At 47.1% G+C, this 23,040-nt stretch overlaps 1 protein-coding gene across 3 annotated transcripts in view; it reads right to left on the bottom strand.

Moving 5' to 3' along the window:
- NGEF (neuronal guanine nucleotide exchange factor) overlaps window positions 1–23,040 on the bottom strand; it is a 48,145-nt gene that overhangs the window by 12,661 nt on the left and 12,444 nt on the right. For 2 of the 3 annotated variants that reach the window (XM_084529310.1, XM_084529311.1), the window contains 4 exons: window positions 21,058–21,178; window positions 11,407–11,580; window positions 11,184–11,284; window positions 6,460–6,734 (listed from right to left, as the gene is read on the bottom strand). In XM_084529310.1, coding sequence (XP_084385436.1) covers window positions 6,460–6,734; window positions 11,184–11,284; window positions 11,407–11,580; window positions 21,058–21,178 — 671 coding nt within the window. Of the gene's footprint in view, window positions 1–6,459; window positions 6,735–11,183; window positions 11,285–11,406; window positions 11,581–21,057; window positions 21,179–22,460; window positions 22,994–23,040 lie in introns of those variants that run through there. The other variant, XM_084529312.1, reaches the window with a different exon arrangement.

The following is a 23,040-nucleotide window of genomic DNA, read 5'->3' as shown; positions in this document are numbered from 1 at the left end:
CCCACAGGGAGTTCCCTTTGGCAGTCTCCACACCCCTTCCAGCCCCGTACTGATCCCGCAGCCCTGGCTTGCCATGGCTTGTTGTGCTCCCAGCAGGGTCTCCTTGCACCACCTCTGCCTGTTTTAGAAAAGCCCAGGGCAGGGGTTGGCTGCACAGCAGCACCCTGTGGTCCCAGCACGTGCTCCTTGGGGCACAGCTGTGGTGCTGCAAAGCCCTGCGTGTTCCCTGAACTTAAGCAAAGCCCAGGTGAGGCTCCCTGGCCAAGCCCAGCCATACACTTTTCTGACCCACTTCACTGAGGAGCGGGACAAGGCACAGCAGTCCCGAACTGTTACTGTGAGGTATAAACAATCTCTGAATTTCAGCACTTGCTCTTCCTATTAATAGCGAAGTCACTGGCATAAAGCCCAGCTTCCTCGGGCCAGGGATGTGGTCTGGGGAAGCAGAAGGACAATCTGATGGCTTGATTCAGAGATACATCTTAACGAGGTGAGGATGTAAAGCCTTGTCTATGGCAGGTGCCAGAGGGACAGTGCACTATTGCTACACAGAGTAATTACACTCCAGGCTGCGTGCAGAGGTCGATAAAGCAAGTGGTTATTGACACAAATACCAAATCCATTCGTTTAAGTAAGATTAATTTAAGATTCTTGCAAAGGCTTTGACATGGCAGAAAATCATTAGCTCCTTCAGGCATCTCTTGATGAAGGTGTGTCCTGGGGCTGGGCCGTGCTGCTGTTAATGAAAAAGGACCTTTTGGTAACAGACGTCTCACTTCCTTGCCCCTAAAGCTGCTCCGGCAGTGCAACCAGCTCTGAGAGCCTGCATGGGCCCAGCCAGAGTTGTTAAAGTAGCAAAAGAGCAGCAGGTATGTGCAGTATTTTTTATTTTTTGCTGCACATATGGAAAAATATCTTCCAGGTTAGCAAGGGGTCTTGTGGACTGATTTATTTTGTTTCTCTTTTTAAAGAAATGATTTGAAACTCTCCGCTGATCAGTATTTGGGCTTTTCCTGGAGATGTTGCTGTGCATTACAGGAGGACCCAAAGTACAGAGTACCTGGATAACAGTCCTGATGCTGCTGCAGGGCAAGAGCTGGGGGGATGAGCACAGTGAGGAGGGACTGTTACCAAATCCAGAACTGCTGAAGTTTCAGTTGAATTGATGTTTCCATTCTTTGTATGGTTAACAGCATAAGAAATAGTTGCAGCGGGCAGAAAGTCAGATGGGCCTCTAAGCAGGTGGTCCTGTCCTGTGCTGCAGGAGGCTGTGCCCATACAGCCCCTGAAGGGAGACAAAGCAAAGGATGCAGCTGGGAATAGAGTTACTTAGTGCATGGGGAACAGCTGGTGTTTGAGGAATAAAAGGATGTTTTATTTTCTTCAAGAACAGGTTCCCAGTAAGAAAAATGGATGACTGGCTAGGTGTCCAAAATACACTTCTTACAGTAGCTTGTTTTAATATCTGAGAAGAATAGGTAAAGATGCAACGAAGAACAAGATGGGATGTGTAGGGATAGCTTATTCCTTCCCAGTACCCTGAGGACTGATACTGCCAGTCATTTCACTCTGCAGCTTTCCAGCTACTCCAGGCCAGGACTTTATTTTCTGCTGGGTCTTTGCAGGATGACCGTGAGAGTCAAGGTTAAGATCTGCCGTGTTATTAAGGTCTTTAAACCCTCTGACAACTTGCCTAATCTATAAGCTTGCTTCCTAACGTGCAGACACAGAAGTTCCCACTGCCTCTGTTTGGAGAAATTAATTTGTGTTTGCTGCCCAGCATGGTGTGGGGGTGCTAAGGGAGTGCAAGTTGCAAGCAATATTGAAATCCAGAGTGAAAATATCACGGGGTTCTGACTTAAAGGAGATGCCAGAGAAGGCAAGGTTATCTCTGCTTCTCAGGACAAGCTTCTCTGAGTGTTCACTACAGCATGTGCAAAACAGAAGTTTTCCAAGTGACTCTGGAGATCCAGCTGGTCCCCTGCAGACTCCAAGTACCCCAACGCCTACTCTAAAGAGCCCAGACTGCTGTTTCCCAGTTGAATGGTACAAACAAACTGCAAACATCTGAACTGTGATGTAAGGATGAGATCTCTGAGAGTGGCTGAACTCTGTGAGCTCTAAACAGACACTAGATAAAAGAGCAAGAACTTCTGGCTTCAGAGCTGCAGAAACATCTAGAAAAAAAGTGAACTCAATGTCAACTGATGTAATACTGTCTCCCTCAGCTTATAAACAGTCTGAAACTGTCTCTTGGAAACATGACCAAGAGTTTCCTGAGTCCTCTGGGTCATTAACATCATGAAATCTACCACTTGCATAAGAGCTGTACTAATTGTTTTCATTGCTTGTATTTTGGCAGAGAGACTAAGAAAGGAAAGAAAAGTGAAGCAAAAGTAAAAAGGAAAAAGAAGATTAAAAAAGGAAAAAAAGTTAAGAGTCACCAAAGACATGAGTAAGTAACCCAAAGGCAAAATCCCGTCTGAGACAATATGATGTTTTATTGCATAGACTGAAAATATCTGTTCCCAGTAGGTCGGATCCTCCTGTAAACCACCAGTGAATCCAGGGGGATTCTGATCCAGCCTAGGAGGGATTTTCTTTTGAGCTGATGCCACGGGATTGGCTGTGACCAGCTCTCAGACCTGGTTGTCTTCACAGGGTACGTACGACATCCACCTGCCACAAGTGCAGTAAGGACAGCACAAGAGCTCTCTGGAGGAGGGCAGCTCAGTTTTAGAGCAAATTTAGAGGTTTGAAAGCTAAGGCTTGCTCAAAGAAGGAATGGAAATTAAATGTTTTCTGGACATTTTTGTGGAAATGGAAAGACTGCCTCCCTGTCAAACGTTCTTCCACAGAGGCCACATCACCGCTGCACGCACCGGATTCGAGTCCCTCTTTTGCTTAAGCAAAGATTTTCACAGCAGGTGCCCTCTGATCCAGATTCACACTGTGTCATGCAGGTGCAGATTAGTCTGCCTACCTGCCAATTTTTCTAACACCAAAGTGACCAGGATCCAAATAATCCCTAGCGAAAGTTTATCGAAGCCTATGGTTTATCAAACCATCTCAGCAACAATGGTTCTGTTCAAGTTATGAGGATGCATTACTCATACTCAATGTTTTTTGTCATTGCTGTTGTTTTGTTAATCTGTCAGTTGTTTTGGCCAGCTCCACTCAGCCTGGAATCTCCTAACACATGGAAGGTGAGTCACGTGTAGCAAGTAGAAGAGGACAAAAAGAATAAACAATATAGTTAAGTCAAACGACAACAAACCGAAAGGTAGAGAGATACTGACTGGGAAGGAGGAGTAAACCAGAGCCTCTCCACAAAAGAAAAACTGTGCCAATAATGGAATTTAAGGTTTGTGCTAAAAAGTTGCCCAGGTTAAATGCCGTTCCTTCTTACCTCTGGATCGCTACCTTTTCAAAGCCTAGTACCTCTGTGACAGAATTTGTTTTAGCCTACATTACATGTAATACATGGAGTGTTTTCTCTCCAGTCACTTGTTCCTCCTGCTACATGTGTGTTGCCTGTCACTTCCTTCACACTGACTCCATGTCAGCACTTCTTTTGGCTTGGTCTGCTTTCTTCATCACTAAATTTTCTATGCACTTATAAGAAAGTCCTTGACGATTCATGTTTTGCTGTGTTTGATGCTCAGCAGATGTCTGGATAATTAAGCTACCCTATGAATGATTTAGTCATTTCTGATAATTATTCGAGTAGCACATAATTTGTGTATTTCCCTGACCCCTGCGGTCTGTAACGTGTTCTTTGTTTTTTCTTTTGTTCTTCCTTTTTCTACATTTTTGCCTACATTTTTGTGACAGTTCCAGTTGTTGTTTTACATTTTGTTATTCTGACATTAGCTTTAAATTAAAAAAGCTGATGTGGCTGAAACTGTCGCTGTCTGAATTCTGTTTGAGTTCCCAGGGCTAACAGCCCATGCTACATTTTTTTTTTTCTGAAATTGCTGAGAGGAGGTCGGTGTTTGGTTTTTGTTTTTCTTTTTTTTTTTGTTTTGTTTTTCTCCCTGAAACTCCATTTTCTGGGTCACTCATTCCAGTGGGGACTATAACAAATTGCCTTTCAGGAGACTTTTCAAACATCCATTGCTCTTCCAGTCAATTTTCTTGTTTTGATGCTTGAAAAACAAATGTCTTGGTTTTTATCTCGTGTTGATGACCTGCTTGGTTATTTTCCATTATCACCAATACTGAAGACCAGATTCCTCCTCTCGGCAGGTGTCACCTTTCTCAGTGTTGCCTCTTTCATTTTGCAGATTGCTGCAGGTGAACAACTTTATCTCTGACTGTTTAAGCCCTGCACCATCCCAGCTGTGGCAGTGTTGCCTTCCTCAGCTGTAAACACGGGTTTTTGCTTTGACTTTCTCTCCATTCATGCACTCACGTTCCTCCCTGTGGTCTGACTAATGCTCTTCTACCTTTTCCCGGCTGAAGAGCTGCAAGTACTTCTAGTCACTGTGTGTAACGCAGCTTTGAAAATAAAACAGGGCAGAAAGGTACAATTTTGCACTTAAGACATTTACTCCACATTTTCTGCTATCGTGTGCTTTAGGTGGATTCTTCCAATACTCCTTCAGGAAGCTGAACACTTTCCATGCACTGAAGCCGTCCTCTACAGCTGCCGTTCCCAATTCACGTTTGAGAACAGTTCTCTCAAATTCAGCTCTGCAGCGGCAACCACTGCTTGCTGAATTCAACATCATCTCTTTAATCGCCTCAGTGATTTCTCCAGCACTCCTCATTTTCTGTGCTTGACTCTCCTCGCAAAGCAAATTCTCCACTCTATCTGTTCGATGTTCAGCCAATTTCACAGCTTTCTGGCTTTCGGCAGTTTTATAATCTCTCACTGTACTAATCCAGAACAAACAGGAAGGAAATTTTAGCTCCGATAAAGTAACGAGAGGGGAGAGCACAGCACTTCTTTAAGGCAGTGCTGTCCCGCCTCCATCTGCTTCATTTCTGTTGTTATTTAAGCCGAAGGAAGAAAATTCAGCACACGTAAGGCTGGGGTCTAGCAGATATTTTTCTGTAGAACACCTACAGGTAATGAACGTAACTCCAGAGAAATGGCAGCTTTTGAAATCTATAATGCAAACTTCTAAGCTGATGTTTCTCTGTAGGTGACTCCTCGTTTTGAAGCAGAAAAAGAAGAGCTTGTAGTTTTTCAGAGGCCAGATTGTGTTTGTAATGCTGGCAGTCAGAAGCACCGTGTTTTGCCAGGTAAACAGAACAAATCTGATATGGAAATAACAAGTGCAGAAGAACATGGAAAAGCAACAAACCATTTCAGTCACCTTCAGCTGTAACCCTGGCACACTAGCAGTCTGTGCTGTCAGCGTAAGCTACCCTGAACAAACACAGGTCTCTCCCACCGAGGCGGTAGCTGAAGCCCTGCCCCTCGTGCCCCCGAGATGTGAGACCAGCCCGTCCAGGGAAACAGCGAAGCTACAGCCTTGGCCAGGACCAAGGTGGGACGCGCACACACAGGCGATTCATAAATCTTGACTAGGCAAATACAAGTAAGCTCAGGGAGAACTGCTCACACCCTGAGATGTTCTTCAGCATTTTGAGTTCAATCACACGTGCCAGGGCAGAAGGGATACAAAGGTAGGGTGTCCTCACCACGAGCCATCCTGGCACAGACGGATTCACGGGGCCAAGCCTGTGAAGGTCCCTCACTCACATCACAACACACACCACCCTAAACAAGGTTTGTTCATCTCTGCTGCAGGCTACAGATCCGGTGCTCTGCACTGCCAAGGAGCACTCACGCTCCCCACGCTATCCAAAATAGCAACCAGTTGTAAACTGTTGTGTGACTGCTGTTTTCACTAACTGTGGCAGCTACCCCCACCTACTCTGCTCCTGGTCGATGTAGCCCTGTACATTTACGGCGTAAGACTCTCAGGCAGAGACGTTACTGCGCTGTGTGGCTAAAATGCAAAATTGCTTGTCAATATTTTTTGACTGTTGTGCATAAGACTCCAAGTAATGGCATTTAAAAATTAGGAAGCTTATCAATCTCCATCACTTCCCTTTCCTTTAATGCTATCATATTTAAAACAGATTACAGATAACTCTTGAATTCTTCTAAGATTTTTGGTGGATTAATGTGCATTAGGGACCAAAAGCTTTACAGTTCTTGCAAGAACTCTTTCATTTTTAAATGGCTCCTAGCACAGATGCAGAAAAGGGAAAAGAATTTCTCTTTTGCTAAATAAATGTTCAGCAGCAACAGCATATAGGACAACACCCTGTAGCTTCAAAAAAGTGTGTGGTGCTGACCAGTGTGACATGGAAAAGTGTTTAGCAAAACAAGGCTTATCTGTGACTGCTATGAAGCCGCTTGTTTTTAAATCTTGGTAACCTGACTCTCACACTTTTAAGCAGCAACCCAGTTAAGAAACATTGCACCTTCCCCCATTTTACCTCCTGCAGCTTGATCTCATCTGGCTGGAGGATGCTAAGGACCCCGCTGCTCCGGATCTCCGGAAGATCCTGCCATAAGTTGAACCTGGAGTTGGAGTTCCTCAGCAAATTGATTTGTGGCGCAACTTTGTTCTCGGTCGTACTTGTAGGTTCTGTTTCAGACGGGGTTTCCTCACTGGGTGAACTCTCCTCTGGGTCTGTCTGTGAGTCCTGCAGTCGTCTGGTTTCGATCTCCTGGCGTGTAGATTTATCTCGATATTCCTGATACAGGAGCCCTAGGAGGCAATGTAACAAGTCTGAGAGGTTACAGTGAACAAAAGAGTAGCAGCGTATGGTGGGAACGGGTATTTGGTTGGCATTAGTTCACCTCAGGAAAGCCATGCATGGCGTTTCTATTTCAAACAGGACTGGCAACCCTAAATGGAGACCATTTCTACATCTACAGTGTTGCTAACAATGATGTGTTAGCACAAAACACGTAGTAACAGTCAGATGAATCCATCTGGTTACTTGCCAGGCTTTTAAATGTTTCTTTAAGGCCTTCATATTCTCTGTAATATTATGATGTTACAAGCTGTATAAATTGAAACATGTGTGTTGAAAAGTAACACTGCATCCACTGAAACTACTTTAAAGGATCAGTTTGATGGCTATGAAAATCCTTAAGGAGGAAATGCTGGGCTGCTGTGAAGGCATTACACAAGGGAATGGTGGGGACTGTTACTTGTTTGTTTTGGTATTGACTGTGTGGTTAGCATTGGACATATTGCTTAATTTCTTTCTCTTTTAATTCTCAGTTTCTGTGACAATTGGAGATATTAATTTAATGCTTCAAAGTTGCCTGAATGCCACAGCACCAGAGAAAAGGCTATGACTTTGCACGATCTTGCTGCACATCGCTCACACGAGGTGTCTTCCGCGTTTCAGTTACTAACTTCAGCAGCAGATGAAATTGCACAGAATTTGCCCCTATTCCTGATTTCAGCTGACAGCACCAAACAGGTAGGAATCCTGAAGTTCCCTGGCCATCTATAGAAGGTCCTGCCTCTCTCCTAAGGCAGGCAATAAGTGCAGGAGGCACTTGTCCCATATCTCTTTCTAAGCCATCTGTAGGGCCCAGAATGTTAATTGTTTGAATATAAAATGTTATTTACAAGATACGAGAAGACAGGAGAGCAAGAGCCTAGTCTGAGTCAATCTCCTCACTTACCAAAGCTGATGAAATACATTTCAGATCATCTCCCTTGATTTATACTTGAATCTTAGAAACGTAAAATGAAGAAAGATAAAAGTCCTTGATATTAAAAATAATAATATTAACCCCCCCCCCCCAAAAAAAAAAAAAAAAAAAAAAAAAGTAATTTATTTTGTCTGAATCATGAGGGATTAAAATCCATCTGGTCAATTGTAGTCATGAATCTGTATCTCAAAGCAGATTCCACATGTAATAAGGTGAGAGACAACTGGGTCAGGAGTTTGTCTAGGGAGGGCAGAACTGTAGCTGTCACTGCCTAATAAATCTCTGGACCAGTTTTCACGAGGCTCTGCACCAGTCACTGCTAAAAACTCTTCTAGAAATATGCTGGGCGAAAAGTGCAGGCACAAGGACAGCAGAGCTGCAGTCTGTGAGTATATCCTGTTAGCTGTTCTCCCTGGAAAGACGCTCAATGCTGGATTAAAATAGCAGTAAGGGTAGCTGTGCCTAGGAAACCATACAGTCTTCTGCTAGCTTCCTACACGATAACTGAAGAGAGGAGACTTCCCCTGAAGTTTTGCATCCTGCTGCTACTTATATAATTTCTCTCTGCGTCAACTAGGCTTATATGGCTTTCCTAAGCATTTCTGCCTGTTAATCAGCACCAGTGAGGGTGCTGAGCATGCGTCAGGCTGGAAAGGCTCCTTGAGGAATGGAGCGGGGAGCCTGCCGAATCGGAGCAGCTTTCAGCAGTGCTGCTCTGTAAGCTCAGCCAGTGCTCAAAGGCTCTGGTGCAGTAGGGCACTGGGTACCTGCTGGCCTACCGACCTGCACACCAGAGTAGGCCAGGCTGGGAAATAACACCCCGAAGCAGTATGGCCAGTGCGTGGCTCAAGGGAAAACATGCTGAGAAACTGGAGCACCATCTATCTATTTTATTCATACCGGAGATAATTACATTTGCAGGATCTGATCATTGTGCTGGTGGGTCTGTCCTGCAAGTTAGAGGCAATTAAGGACATTTTGTATTTGTGTGAGGGTGATTTAGTCTCCCTTGCGCAGATCTGGAGAGCAGCCCTTTACAGAAGATCCTTGAGACGTTTTCTTCCCTTGCTTTTAAGGAAACAATGTCCAGACAATGAAACTTGATTTTGTTTCCAGGTTCCCCGTCTGACACACCAGAGAGACCTACACAGCCTTCAGCTGCAGGCGATGCAAGTGCAGACACGGGGAGACCTGACGGACTAAAGGTATCTGCCTGCCAGAACTTGTTTGGAAATGCCACCAAGATAACACATTTTAAGGAGGGAGCTGAGGAGAGACTGGCTGAAGGTCTTCCACAGACAGCAATATTAGGAAGAAACAGAAAGGTGGTATCAGCAGAAAGACAAAAGACAGGTTTAGGTAGAATAAGGGTAGGAGGAAACAGAGAGGGTTGTGCTAGCAAGGACGTAAGATTTCCTCGTGGTCTTGGTGTGAAAGGTACATCTGTATGTTGGCAAGGAGGTTATGACAGGGAAAGAAAAGGCTTAGCTGATTTTACCTGCAACATTTTCAGAGAGACCTGGAGAAACCAAGCAAAAGCCTGCTCTCAGTGGAGCAGGAGATGGTTATAGCACAGGACAGGTAGTATGACAGACGCAAGGTGAGGGAACAGGATCTCGACATGTTGAAAGGAGAGCGATAAATTTGGGAACCAACCGACTGAGTACGCAGAAAGAAGCTGAGAACAGTAGTTGAACACGACACTGAACATATGATAATTTAGTAAACGCCTATGTTTAGTAAGCGAGCAAGTATAGAATGTCAGAGACCAGTAAAAGCTCTGTCTGTTCCTTAACGTCCCAGCCATCGCTGCTGTCAGCTGGTTAAAGGCTAGCCATGTGCTCAGAGCATGGGTTTGGTGCTGCCTGTTGACTTTAAGTGCTTAAGCTTATGAAACTGTTCTTCGTAAGGGATGTTTACATAGTTTCTAAGTATTATATTAGACTTTTCCTATCATGTTTATTCTATTTCATTTTGCTGTCAGTCTCCCTTCCTGGATCCCTTGCAAACTGGGAGGGGAATTCCAAAACTCGTTACTAACTGGGGAAAATGCTCGCCTTAGAGAGTGATCTTAAAGTAAACACTATTACACTGAAAGCTATGTAAAATCTCAGGAGGTCCAGAGACATTTTTTTCTGAAATTCTCTGCTCCAGTTTCAGGCAAAAAGTCCATTAGTGCCTCAAAGGCAGGAGGAAAGAAAGGGAGCGAGTGTGCTCCAGCCACTTAAAATGACCTCTTTCCTGAAGATTAGGGTAGCATCTCTGGCTGTCAAAACCCCGTCTCCTTCCATCAAGGCACAAAAGACCTGTTTGCAATTAAACAGATGCGTGTAGTGCTATCACACAGCATCCTTCTGATATACAGCACAAAAATATATATATGAATATAGCAACTAGGTTGCTTTGAAGTCCTGCTGGCTTTAGTATTTTATCATGCCTCTTAGCAGCACAGTCTCAGTAAAATGAGGACATGCTGGCACGTTTGCCTTGGGATATTAGTACCTATGCAGCCAAAAGTAAGTAACACATCTGGCAACATGCAGCCAGATCGGTCAGCTCTCTTCCACAAAGTCCAGCACTCATCTGCCTTGCCTAGGGACAGGGCCCTGTCCCTGTCCCAGCGGCACTCCAAGAATCAGCCTTGCCACCATGACCTGACAGCAAACTGCAGCTGCTTTCCTCTCCCAGTGACAGCTCAAGAAGCCTCCTCTCTCCCCCGGGGGGATGAGAATTGCTGCTCGTAAGAATATCTATCGGATTTTGCCAGGCGAAGCGCTACGTCCCCGCTCTCTACATTCGAGGATCTTGCGCTATCATTTCCAGAAATTAAACTGAACCCTTTAAAAAGACAGCTTCTACCTTCCTAACACAAAAACTGCTTTGGGATGGGGCTAATTTTGCCGTTGCCCAAATCTCTCTGGGGAATGTCACAGCTCCGATGTGGGAAACCAAGAACCGAGCAGTGAAGGTCCTCTCCACATACCACAGAAAGGAGTCTGGTTGCACACCACAAAAATACCACAACAGAGAAAGCACGGCAATCCTCTCCTCCACAGCCTGCCCAGATAACCTCAACTCTGCCTCTGCAAAGCGACCCCAAGAAACTCAGCTTGGAAACCCGATGTGCTCCTCGGCAGCAGCGCGTGCCCATGGCCAACAGCTCCCTCAGCACGGCCCCTGCAGGGCTGCCAGCCCCGTGATTGCCTCCTGCACCTTTCCAGGCACTCAAAACCAGCTCCTAGCAGCAGGTCCGGCCGCAGCCTCGCTGACTTGAGCACTCCAGAAAGCCCTCCTGGCTGAGGAGCAGACCCAAAGCTCGGCACCACAGCGTGGCTGCGGCCAGCCCGGGGCTCGCCTCGCCCTCACCGGGGCCGCTCCGCTCCTCGCTGGGCTTCGGGCCCGGCTGGGGTTGGGGTTTTTGTGGTTTTTTTTGTTTGTTTGTTTGTTTTTTTTGGGGGGGAGAGGCCGCTCGACGGCTCCTTACCGATGTGCTCGATCAGGTTCCTCCACGAGTCGGCCGTCATGGGGTGGGCGGGCGGCGGCACCTGGGCGGCGGCGGCGGGGCTCTCCTCAGCGGGGGGCTCCCTGTGGGACGCGGGGCAGCCTCAGGCGGGGCGCTCGGAGGGAAGGGGGGGGCAGGAGGGGGAAGGCGGCCCCTCCGCGCCCCCCGCCGTGCCCTGGCTCCCCGCCTCCCTCCCCTCGCTCACCTGCCGGAGTCGTCCTGGTCGAGGGCGCAGGCGGCGCTGAGCGCCGCGGCCAGCAGCTCCATGGCCGGCGGCGGCAGGCGGCTGCCGAGAGGCTCCGGCTCCGGCTCCAGCGGCGGCGCGGGGCTGGGGGAGCCCGGGCGGTTGCCACGGTAACGGGGGTAGGAAGGCAGCAGCCTGCGCGGCGCCGAGAGAGGGGAGCTGCGGCCGCCCCCGGGGCGCCCCCGCAGCCCCCCGGCGGCCTGGCAGCGCCCGAGCCCCCCCGCAGCCTCTCCCCTGACCCCCGCGGAGAGCCCTCGGAGCCTCTCCTCACAGCCCCCCCCCAAGCGTTCCCCGGGGCTCTTCGCCCCCAAATCCCCTCGGAGCCCCCCGAAATCCCCTCAGAACCCCCCCCCCCCCCTCCCGGAGGCTCCCTCTCCAAAATCCCCTCAGCCCCCCCCGCCCCGTTCTCCCCCCAGCTTCCCCTCGGAGCCCCCCGTCGGGCTTCCCCAAGCCCCTCCAGAGCTCCCCCCCAGCCCCTCGCGGCCGCTCTCCGCCTTCCCAAATCCTTCCCGAGCCTCGCAGATCCCCCTCAGCCTTCCCCGGGTCCCTGCCGAGACCCCTCAGGGCTCCCCGAGCCCCCCGCGGAGCCCGTCGGGTTCCCGGCACCCGGCTCCCTCAGAGCCCCCCGGAGCCCCTCAGAGCTCCCGCCCGATCCCCGCAGCCCCCCGCGTACCTCAGAGCCCCCCCCCCCCGCCTCGGACCCTCCTGGAGCCTCCAAAACGCTTTCGAAGCCCCCCCCAACCCCCCCAGAGCTCCCGCACTGCCCCTCAGAGCCGCCCGCAGCCCCCCGTGCCCAGCCCGCAGAGACCTCCCCGGCCCCGGCCCCCAGCTCCGCTCCCGCGCAGGTCCCTCCTCCGCCGGGAGGCTGCCTGCCTCCTCCCCGAGGGCCCCCCCAAAAGGCGACAGTCCCTGCCCCAAAGACCCCCCACGTTCGCAGGCACCCCGACCTCCATCCCCCCCTCCCCGCTCTCCTGCAGGGAGGCTCCTTCCTCAGAAGCAGGGGAGCCCCTTCTCCATCCCTCCCTCCCTCCTCGGCAGGCACCCCACAGACCCCACACACCCCACAGACCCCACAGATCCCCCTGCCCCAGCCTTTCTCCTCCAAGGGCGACCACCCCACGCCCGAGGGGGCCCTGCCTGGCACTGACCTCTCTCTCCCCCTCCGCCTATGTGCGCCTGGCGGCGGCTTCGAGGGAGAAGAGGGGGTGGGCGAGGGGGGCTTTCCTGAACTGCTTCCAGAGCTGGTGCATATGGTGCATTTCTTCTCCGGGAATGAAACCCCGAGATGGAGGAAGGAATGTAACTCAGAAACTCAGCCTAATCCCTCCTGCCAGTGCTGCTCCCCTGGTTACCCCCCAGGATTGACCATTATCCTCCTCGCGTCTTCCCGCAGGGTTCTGCACCCGTTCGGTCATTTCCCCCGTCTCCCTCTCCTTAGCGTCGCTACTTCCATGAGGATATATTTTCTCGTTTAGGCAGTAAGTATCTCAGTACTCAATGATCTATCTCTGTCTTCGTTCAGGTAATTGTTTTTCTGCCTCAGGGATAAATCCTCTTGAGCTCCACGGTGCGGTTACACCCGCAGATCGGTTCGTGTGCTCATGGGCATGTTGGGTGCAGCTCTTCCCTGCACGTTAGTAACCCCCAGCAAAAAAACGTCATCTGCACCACACTGCGATCGAGGAGTTAACAGTCAGAAAATGCTCGGCTATTCCTCACATTCACTTTCTCCCCGTTGCATAAATAAACACGCTTTATTCTGTACGTACTAATGTAATTTATGCAACGACATAAAATCCCTGCGTCAGTCTGTATATGTAAAATGGCTTTGCTTTTATCGTTTTTATATTGCATTTGCTAAATGATATATCAGGATAGCTTCTAGCCAGCACATGACTATACATTCAGAAAAACTCCCTCGGCTTACATGAACTAGATCTCGACCTAGCACACTAGAAGAGCTCAGTCCCTAAGTTGTTTAGAGGCAGAAGGGGAGAGAAAAAGAAATGTCTGTGAGGGAACTGAGGGTTGAGATTAGGCTCTCAGTCCAGCCCTGGACTGGGAGGTCGGAAGGACCAGATCACTGATGGGAAAATGTGGGGTCTTGTCAGCGTGAGGATGGGCGCTGGAGCCTGCTTTGCCACTTACAGAGGAGGAGGACAGACAGGGGGAGGTGTGTGGTGATTGTCAGCAGGTAGATGGTCAGTATGGCACGAAAATGGGTTATCAGCCAGTAAATACCAGGGCTGGGCAGCATGGAGAGGCAGATGACTGAGGAGGCAGCCAAAACCTTGTTGAAGGGATAAGTGAGCAGAGACTGTCTGAAACTCTGGGTAATGATTGACGTTTTGGTGGCTTGCTGACAGGGAATGTTGTCAGGGGTTTTAGTAAGTGGGTGGGATGCTAAAAAGCTTCTTTCTTTGAAGAGGGGAGGAAGGGCATTAATGGTACTGAGCACCTTTGTTATTTTGAATGTTGGAAATGCAGAGATGCTGTTTGCTAAAGAGGACCAAGAGCGTTGAGTTCTCCCGAGTATGCAAAGAGAATTCAGTGCATAAGCTCTTACTGTCACTGCTAGAATGAATACATATCTAAATATAACTTTAGGGTGTATCTACAAAAAAAAAAAAAAAAAAAAAAAAAAAAAAAAAAAAGTTTCAGAAATATGCATTAAGAGGCTAACAACTTCTAACCCCTCACACAGCTTCACTCTCAACAGTTAAGTCTATTACAAATTGGAATGTCTTTTTAGAAAAAGCATCTGGGTCATGGTTTGAAAAACATTCAAAAATAGAAAGCATCTTCTCAGGATCCCATAACTGTTAAGTAACTTGATCCTGCCCGTCTTTCTTTTTTCTTCAAATTTTCCAAAACAATTTCACCTTTGGTCTAGATGAAAACCTGGAAAATGTCGCTAAAAGTAATAATGATAATAAAAATGTTGGAAGCTATGGGGAGGTGAGAATACCAGCTGAGAGTGAAATGCCCCCTGTGGCCATGGGAAGACACAGCTTGTATTTTTGTATCTCGGAAATCTGTTCCGCTGTGTAGCAATGACTAATAGACTACTTTTCCTTCCTTTAGAACTTTTATTTCTTAATTGTAATGTGGTCTTTCAAAAATCTTGCTATTTCTTTCTCTCCAGGCTCATAGCACAGCCTCATACTTCACGCTGATGTACAGAGACCATCCATAAAGTGAACAAGTGCCTGAGAAATACTTTTTCTCCCAAGTGAGGTGATAGAGTGCTCCCAGAGCTCTGGGACTGGAGTGAAAAAAAAAATAATAATAAAAAATTACTTAGCAAGAAGGAGATATTTTTGTCCTTCAAACATTACTGAGATTTTCTAAAGCTTGCTTTTCTGTTTGGGGACAAAACAGCAAGCTTTCCAAATTTGTCATGAAAAATGAAGGAAAGCAAACAAGTGATTCCCTCACAGAGGTCTGGAGGCTGGTATGTTCATCCTAGGGGTGGGAGATCCAAGTCGGAGTCACTGCTGTGTCGCTCCTTCACATGCCACTTGCTACTGCCTGTCCAGGGCAGATCAGTCTCTGCTCCTGGAGCTGCTCTGCTCTCTCTGCTCCCTGGGACAGGTGCTTGAACCTGACCGCCCCTTCCAGGGGAATCCCCTAGTTGCCAGACACCACTTTAAGTCAGTTAATAATGGACTATTACTGCTAAGTAGAATAGCTCCAGCTTAGCTGCCTCCTTCTCCCTCTCTTCTTCCACAATTGCCAGTGCAACTTAGGCTGATCTACCTGCTCAATGCCACTCTTCACTTGACTCCCTGAGGCAGATTTCTGCCTCCACTTTTAAGCCAGAGCTCATGCTCCTCCCATTCTTGGTGAGCTGGTTTGGTCACCTAAACCGGTGGAAGGTTGTTATTTTTTTTCTTAGAACTAGCTTTGTGTGTGACCACTGAATTGTCTCACTACAGGGTCAGCTCAAGGCAAGTGCCAACACAGCGGAGGTGGCAGATGTGCAGATGCACGTCACGACTGTGGCTGTGCCACCTTGGATCATCTTAAGCTGCTTGTGAAACTGCCGGCTTAGGCAGAAGTCCCTTCTCCACCTGATTTTAAACACCCAGGTAGGTGTTAGGAAGAGGTTTTCTTGTCTTTCTCATTGTATCAACAATGAATTTGTTCTGTAACCTAAAAAGCTTTCCCCTGTATCATCAGAATCAGTAAAATCTCATGATTACTTTGGCTTTCTGACCAAAATCCTTGTATTTCATACTAAAATGTCCTGGATAGTTGTAGGGGAAGAGAAAGAATCTGACCGTTTGAACAACAGACATTAAAGCAAATAGCTAAAAACCCTACCTCAGCACCACACGAGTGCTGCTGCATGTGCTGTGCTCTTGTTGGTGACAGAAGTATTGCAACACCATGACAAACTACAGCCCAGTTTTCTCTCAGGAATTCTTAAGTTCCCAAAGCACGCAGGCACTGGAAATTATCCTTATGGCCTCTTAACGATGGTCATGCTCTGGTGACGTGGAGAATGACCACGGTTCAGTTCCCAGTGGGTGAAAGAGAGTGGCTTTGAACTTGCATACATTCTGCAAGGGAAGAGGAGGGATTGTGGGGTTGCAGACCACTTCCAGCTTTGCTGTAGTGCTGCTGGAAAAGATTTTAAATACTGGCTGACCTCGTCCATGGCTGCATTAAAAATGTGAAAATTGGTATGAGTTTGTAATTAGTTTATTCATATAATTACCTCACTTAAGTTATGCTTGGGGGATGAATTTCCAATCTTGGCCTGTACATTCATGTTCCAGTTATTCTGAAAAATGATTAACCATTTCAATTAAATTTTCTTATGTCCATCTAAATTCAATAGCAATCCTTAGGATATAGGTATGCAAAGAGCTTGTTTTCAAACTATGTTGAAATGCATATTTTTAATGTTCTATTAATGCTGTTTTCAGAAATTAGACCTCATCTTTCAGAAACTAAAAAGAGAAGATGCAGGCCAGCGGATCTTATTCATGAAAAATTCCCCAAACCCTTCTAGTCAGTGGGAGTTTCACACCAAGAAAGGCCACAAGATGAGGTAAGAAGCCCTGTTTTAATCTGAGCAAACCAAATTTACAGGGAAGTGTGAAGTTAGTAATACATTTGAATAATGTTATACCTAGTCAAGTATATTTTCATACTTCAGGTTCATTCAGGTTCTTTCTGCTCACGTGTGGTTTTTTTAGTAGTGTTTTTGACAACGGGTGTCTCAATGTAATTTTAATTCCTGTTTTTTTGACATTTTACTGGGAGATAAGTGGAACTCCTCATCCCTAGTATTTTTAGATCGTAAAGGCCAAAGGCACATCTGTTCTCCTGAACCTCCTTTTCACCAAAAAAGTGTTTTCACCAAAATACCTTAATTAAATCCATTGGGACTGGCAGTCTTACTGATAACTAAAAATGTTCAGAACTTCCTATTATGGGATCTTTACATTTAGGTGCTTCTAATGTTTTGATGCTCCTTATCAATAGGACTACTTACTTGTTGACGGTCTGTCATAGACCACTTATATTTTATTTTTTAAAAAGGCTCATCGATTTCTTAGGCTTAGGAAAATGTTGTTGGATGCTTATTAAAAGAAAACCAGAAACCTGTTGTTTTATCCTTGGAGAAGCTTTGGTTTCTGTTGAAATATGGGTTGAAATTTGGGGTTTGCCAGGCTTCATCTTTGCCTGACCTGTGAAAATCCATGGAAATTGTAGGCCATTTTGCACTCTGTGCAATACACAAAAAAACGGAGACTTAGATTTTAGCATCTAAAATCCCCTGAGCTGCTGTCCATGGGGAAAACATATGCTCTGTCCAGACATGAGAAACACATTTCTAATACTTCAGCTGTAGAAATGACCTGGTACAGTGCTAGGCACTGTGAATAAAGGCCATTTCTGCTGTATCCTAAGTGATCCTCACACTGGGTCTAGGCAGCACAATGAGGAAACCAGTTGACGGAAAGGCAGAGGGAGGAGGACCCAAGCATGCAGAGAGACGAGCCTACTGCACCAGGAGAGTGCAATGAAGAGAGGAATTGCCCACAGCTGGGTGCTTCAGGAGGAGAGATGAGAGACTACGACTGTGTGAGGAGCCCCATTGGCAGCAAAGGGAAGAGGTGACTGTCAGAAATATATTTCATAAGCAGAAGGTAACTCCTCGAGTATGGTATAAGACCTCTTGCAACACAGGTCCCAGCCTCTCTAGAGGCTTTCTGGTTAAATCAGTCTATATAAGCAGTGCCCTCTGCTGCCCAGGACAAATAGTGCTGTGCTGTGGGAAGCTAACCCAAATTTACACAAGCGTCTTTCAGTGCTACTCTATTTTACGTAGACAGTGTTTCTTTCTGATATATGTGTTTGCATGAATTCAGTCACGATAGACTCCCTCTCTCTGCTGAAGGTGACTGCTTGTATTCACCATCGTAGTGCTTCTCTTCTATTAGCTCAGATCAAACATAATCCACTGATTTTAGATGATCCTGATTTCTCTGCATTGGAGGTTTCATAACCAGCCTAAAGAAGCAGATTGCTCTGCACTGTTAAATCAGTGACCTTGCAGTGAGCTTTGCAACATGAAATTTCACATTGCATTTCTTCTCTAGTGTATCTACTGGCCCATGATGAATATGTATCATGTCTAGCCTCTGACCCTCCATCTGACACTGGGAAATGGTAGGTGAATAATATAACCCTGCTGCTAAAATGTCTGTGTTTTGTATTAGAAGTGAAGTGAAGTCAGCATCCTGATAGCTGATAATAGAGGGCAGATCACGACTGGTGGATCTCCGTTCTCGGGTTTGAAATGAATGATTGGCTGGTCTCTGTGGGAGCTGCTTTCAGCTGAGGCTGACAGTTGTGGATGGACACCCTGCGTGGATGTTTTTCTGTGATCTCAATCTGCACAATTGTTGCTGCTACGAAGCTGGAAGGACTGATCACAGTGGGAATGAGCAGCTTTTGTTGAATTTAGTTCCTTCCAGGCCTTTGGCTTTGGTTGTGCTGAAGAACGGAAGTTGTGCTAGAAGCTCAGCACTGAAATGTGCAGAGCAAGTCAGCCGAGTAGTTGGGAAGTGGCTCATTGTGCTCGAGGTTTGGGTGTTTGTGCTATGTGGAGGGAGCCACATAGCACAAACACACAAATCACCCAAATCACAAACACCCAAAAACACCAGGATCTTGTGGAGAACTCTAGAGCGTTTAGGGGGAGCTGGGGGCTGCACAGGAGAAAGGTCATGGGAAAAAAGTCATCTGAGAACAGGTAGGCATAAAAGTGGTTTTAAGAAGTGTCTTGTGGAGGGTGCATGGCAGATTTTGGAGCACCAGCAATGTTTGAGGCCAGCTTGAAAAACTGCAAGCTTTGTTTTTCAGTGTCTAAGATCAACGAGCTCTTCTGCTATTCTCACAGCTTGGAATGACACCTAGACTCAAGTCACTGGTGGGTTCGAAGGAGTCTGTAGTGCTCCTCCTTATTCAGTGTTAAAGTCCATATCCCATCTGAGCTCAGTTCTGAGAAATATTCCCTTTCCTGTGCCAGTGACTACGTTCTCCAGTTGTGTTCACTTCCTGTCCTAAATTATGTAGCAAGGGTGCATGTGAAGTGACGTCCCTGTCTGTGAACACATTTGTGCCAGACCTGCTGGCTGCCTTCACGCTAGGAGAAGGGATTGTGCCTGCCCAGCCCTCCATTCATCCAGTTGCTGTAGAGACGCTGCTGAATGTGAAGAGATTTGGCAGCGATGCCCCACCTGCCCTCGTCCCTGCAGTGATTTGCTGCTGAGAACCCCAGGTTCTGCTCAGAGGTGCCCATACTCTCCTTTCTGCAAACTCTCTTCTGCTTTCAGAAGAACTCTCTGCTGAGAGGTACTTGTTGTGGTTCTGGGAGTGATTAAATGCATTTCTTGAGATCAGTGATAATATTTTGGATGTCTTACCTGCACAATGGACTGCTTTCCCCTGTAGAAGGGGGAGGACAGCAGTTATTGCAAATAATGGCAAGATCCTTAGGATCCTGCAGGCTTTTCACAATGCAAATTTCTAGTGGCTCTCTTACAAATTACAGCTGATCTTTCAGAGAAAGGAGAAGAAGGACAGGGGCTCAGTTTGAGCTGGAACTCTGGTTTCATTCTCTGTCAAATTTCTCTGCTCAGCTGCACGAGGCGATGCCACTCAGCAGTGCTGCCTGCTTTTAGCAGACACGACTTAGAACTCGTACTGACCTGTCAAGCTCTGCGCACAGCAGCCTCTTTGATAAAGACTGACTCCCAGCGCAGGCTCATTGTTTCCAGCTCCAGGGAGAACCAGGATGTGTGTGTTTCAGAGCCGCCTAAGTTGCAGTGTCAGGATGTCAGAGACTGACAGCGATGATTATGCCGCGAGGAGAGGAAGACAGATGGCTGTGACATCTCAGCAGACTGTAACTGTCTAGTTTCATATGCTCAGTTTAATGCCAAAGGGCAATCAATTTCAGCCAGGGCAATTAATTTATTTAAATCCAACTTGTCAGTTTGGCTAATTCCTTCACTGGAGTCCTCTTTGTGCGTTACACCAACACAGCTGGGGTCAGCCCCTAGGACCACGCGGTGCGGTGTAATGCCCACACCCTTAGAGGGCAAGTGTTCAGTGCTTTCAGTTTGGTTTTCTGTTGTACGGGTAGGGACCACCTCACAGTTATACACACAAGAGATAAGGAACTGGAGAGGGATTTGGGGAGAATACATGACCGAGGTATTAGAAAATGTAAGGCTAGGTAGCTGCTTATCTTTCTGCCTTGCTGCAGTGGGCAAGAGAGCAGGAGTGTGGGTAAACTTCTTGTCTGTGTGCAGAGCAGCCTGCCCTGCAACACACAGCACTTCTAAGACAGGGCAGATGAGATTTTCACTTTGGATGCAAATCCTGCACCCATCTGTTGGTTGTGTTTGGACCCGCCTGTCGTTTGCTTTCAGCGTGGAGTCCATCAGGCTCCCCTGGCCCTGCACTATGTTGGTGATGGGATCGGGGCCTTTTGCTGAACCTCAGTCACTGAGGGGTTTAGGCCTCACTGAAGACCTCCTTTGGCCACCAGTTCTTGAAAGTAAACAGCAAACACAATATCAAAATGCTTTAGAAAACAACTTTGTATCTACTTCTGCAGATACAAAAACCTGTTTTCTGCATGGGGTTGTGTAACAAGCTTCAGGAGAGCCCTCTGGGAATGCTGCAAATGGGGTCATCCTTACATTGGGATGTTCTGTAAGGAAATGCTTGCAGGCTCTTGTTATTTTCTCAACAAGCTTCTTAAGGTAGCCTGTCCTCTTTGCTCTGGGTTATCCTACATCACGTTCCCCTTTTTGCAACCTTCCCTGCTGTCTACTTGTTCTCCCTCACTTCTCCATCTTTTTCTCCAAGTGCGTGCTGCTAAGATCCGTTTTACCACAAACCCAGCGCTATATGATATACATCACCAAGACTGAGAACTGTGCTACAAGTCAGGGTGAGAAGGCATGGATTAGTAGCTACAGCTTAGTCCAGCTGTTCTTCAAAACCAAGCACTTTTGCTCTGACACCACTCCGTGTTCTTCTGCGGAAGCACAGTGAATACCCTACGTGTGCGCTCCTTACCTTTGGATCAACAGTTCTTCTAAAGATGTCTTATCAGGGGCTGCTGGAGATGGTGATCCCTTATGAGACAAAACATCCAGATTCAGGGGCTCTTTGACAGGCTCATTGTTTCGGAGTGACCCTGTGACATTAGAGAAAGTCAAGAGGGTGTTAAAATCAATGCGTTCATGAGGGCTGTCTTCAGTGGTACTGACTGTGGAGGTTTGGTTCCACCAAAGGCAATGGGAAGACCACAGACACAAAGAGCTACATTTTAGTGTGGATTTTCGAGCAAGATTTAAGTATCATTAGCTTGCATACTGCATGATTGCATGGCACTGCCAGAGCTGCAAACACAAGCAAGAAGAGGGGAAGGTAGATGTACTCCACCAGTTCTCCTGTTTGCAAGTTGCTCTTGAACTCGGGCCCCCACAGCAGTGGTTTTCGGTGCAATTTAAGGAGGAAAGGTTTAGCTGCGTGTGCCAGTACATGCTAATATTTGTTTCCCGAGTCAGGTCTTCATTACTGCTCTGCTTTCAGGCACACAGTAGAAGTTTAGTTTACTGGATAAATCAAGGCTAGATTTGGGTGAGACAGGAGCTTTACTTTTAATTGCTTCTCCACTTTCCCTCAGATGAACCTCCAGCCCTTTCCCAGGGAGCCAATGTTGTGTTAAGTCCATGGCTTACTACTGCAGTACTTGGCAGGAGGGGATGCGTCTCACTTTTCAAATGAAACCTCCTGTTGTTTGAGGCCTGCTGATAAATGCCCTTGTTGGTTTTTATTAGAAATATTTTGGTCTAAGTCATAATTCTGTTTGCATTTCAAACTGGTGACAGCACAGTCAGGTCAACACTAAATGAAGCTGGTTTCTGACACACCCTTTGAATCAGTGCTATGGATTTTCAGATTGAAGGGGTGAAATCCAGACCTTTTAAACTCCCTAAAAAAGTGCCAAGGGCTTACGAAATGCTAGCTCGAGTTATTCTCTTTGCCTTTTGAATAGTTTAAGCATTCAAGCCTCCTGTCAGAGGAGATTGCTTAAAAAAACACAGACTCTTTTTCTAATTAAAGGAAAGCATCTATTATACTTCACAGCTCCTAGGCTATAAGCCAAAGCTAGGCTGGTGCAAAGGGAGCCTATATAAAAGCCTTTCTCTCTGCTGGATTTATATGCTTTAAAATTATTATATATATATATTTTTTGTGTGCTCTCATTTCTTGAGTCTTTATTTCTCCCCTTTGGTATCCTACCCTGTATTTTCCCCTGCACCTTTCCCTGTCTTCCTTTCTTCTTTCCTTCCCCTCTCCTCCCCTCCCCTCAAATCCTAGGCAAAAAGAGAACAGGTTAACATCTGAGATTGAGTCAAACTCTTGGATAGCTGCTGTTCAAATGGGTTTGAAGTCAAGATAAAAGAGCTCACCCATCCCTTGTTTCCATGCACGTCAGCAAATGCTGTCAGAAGAAGTTCCTGCTACAAATGAGGCTGGTGTAAAAGCCCCCGCTGTCCAGTTTCTGGGAGAGGGGATGGAGTCAGTGGAGCAGAGGGAGAAGGCTGCTTACACAATACTAGCTGAATTCAAAAGCTGGACTTGCTACAGGCATAGTGGAGAAAGAGCTATTGCTCAGAGCCCAGGTCCTGGCGTGTGGACTGGAGAAAAGAACCGTTCCCAGTGTGTCCTGCTGAACAGCTGCAGATATGGAAGAAAAAGCCCTGTTTGGAACAGATCCGTTTTCACACCGAGAGGGAGTGTGCGGGAGAGAAGCGCAGGTCAGCTGCTGTGGATGCTCTAGTGAGCTGCTAAGAGAGAAGCCTTTCTTCTAGCTTGTCCTTCCTCAATGACACTGGCTAGACAGAAGGGATGTCCTTCTGGCTGTTGTCCCAGTGCCGGGACGCTGCAGATGCACAAAGAAGCTGCGTCCTTCTGTGCTGGTCCTGCTGCAGGGGCACCTGCTGCTAGGAGGGAAGAGGGCCTCCTCAGCAGCCGCTGGGTGCCGTGATG

Source organism: Aythya ferina (genome assembly GCF_964211825.1).
Source record: "Aythya ferina genome assembly, chromosome: 9".
NCBI lineage: Eukaryota > Metazoa > Chordata > Aves > Anseriformes > Anatidae > Aythya > Aythya ferina.
The sequence above is the reverse complement of the archived record's forward strand: the minus strand, read 5'-3'. Positions and strand labels throughout refer to the sequence as shown.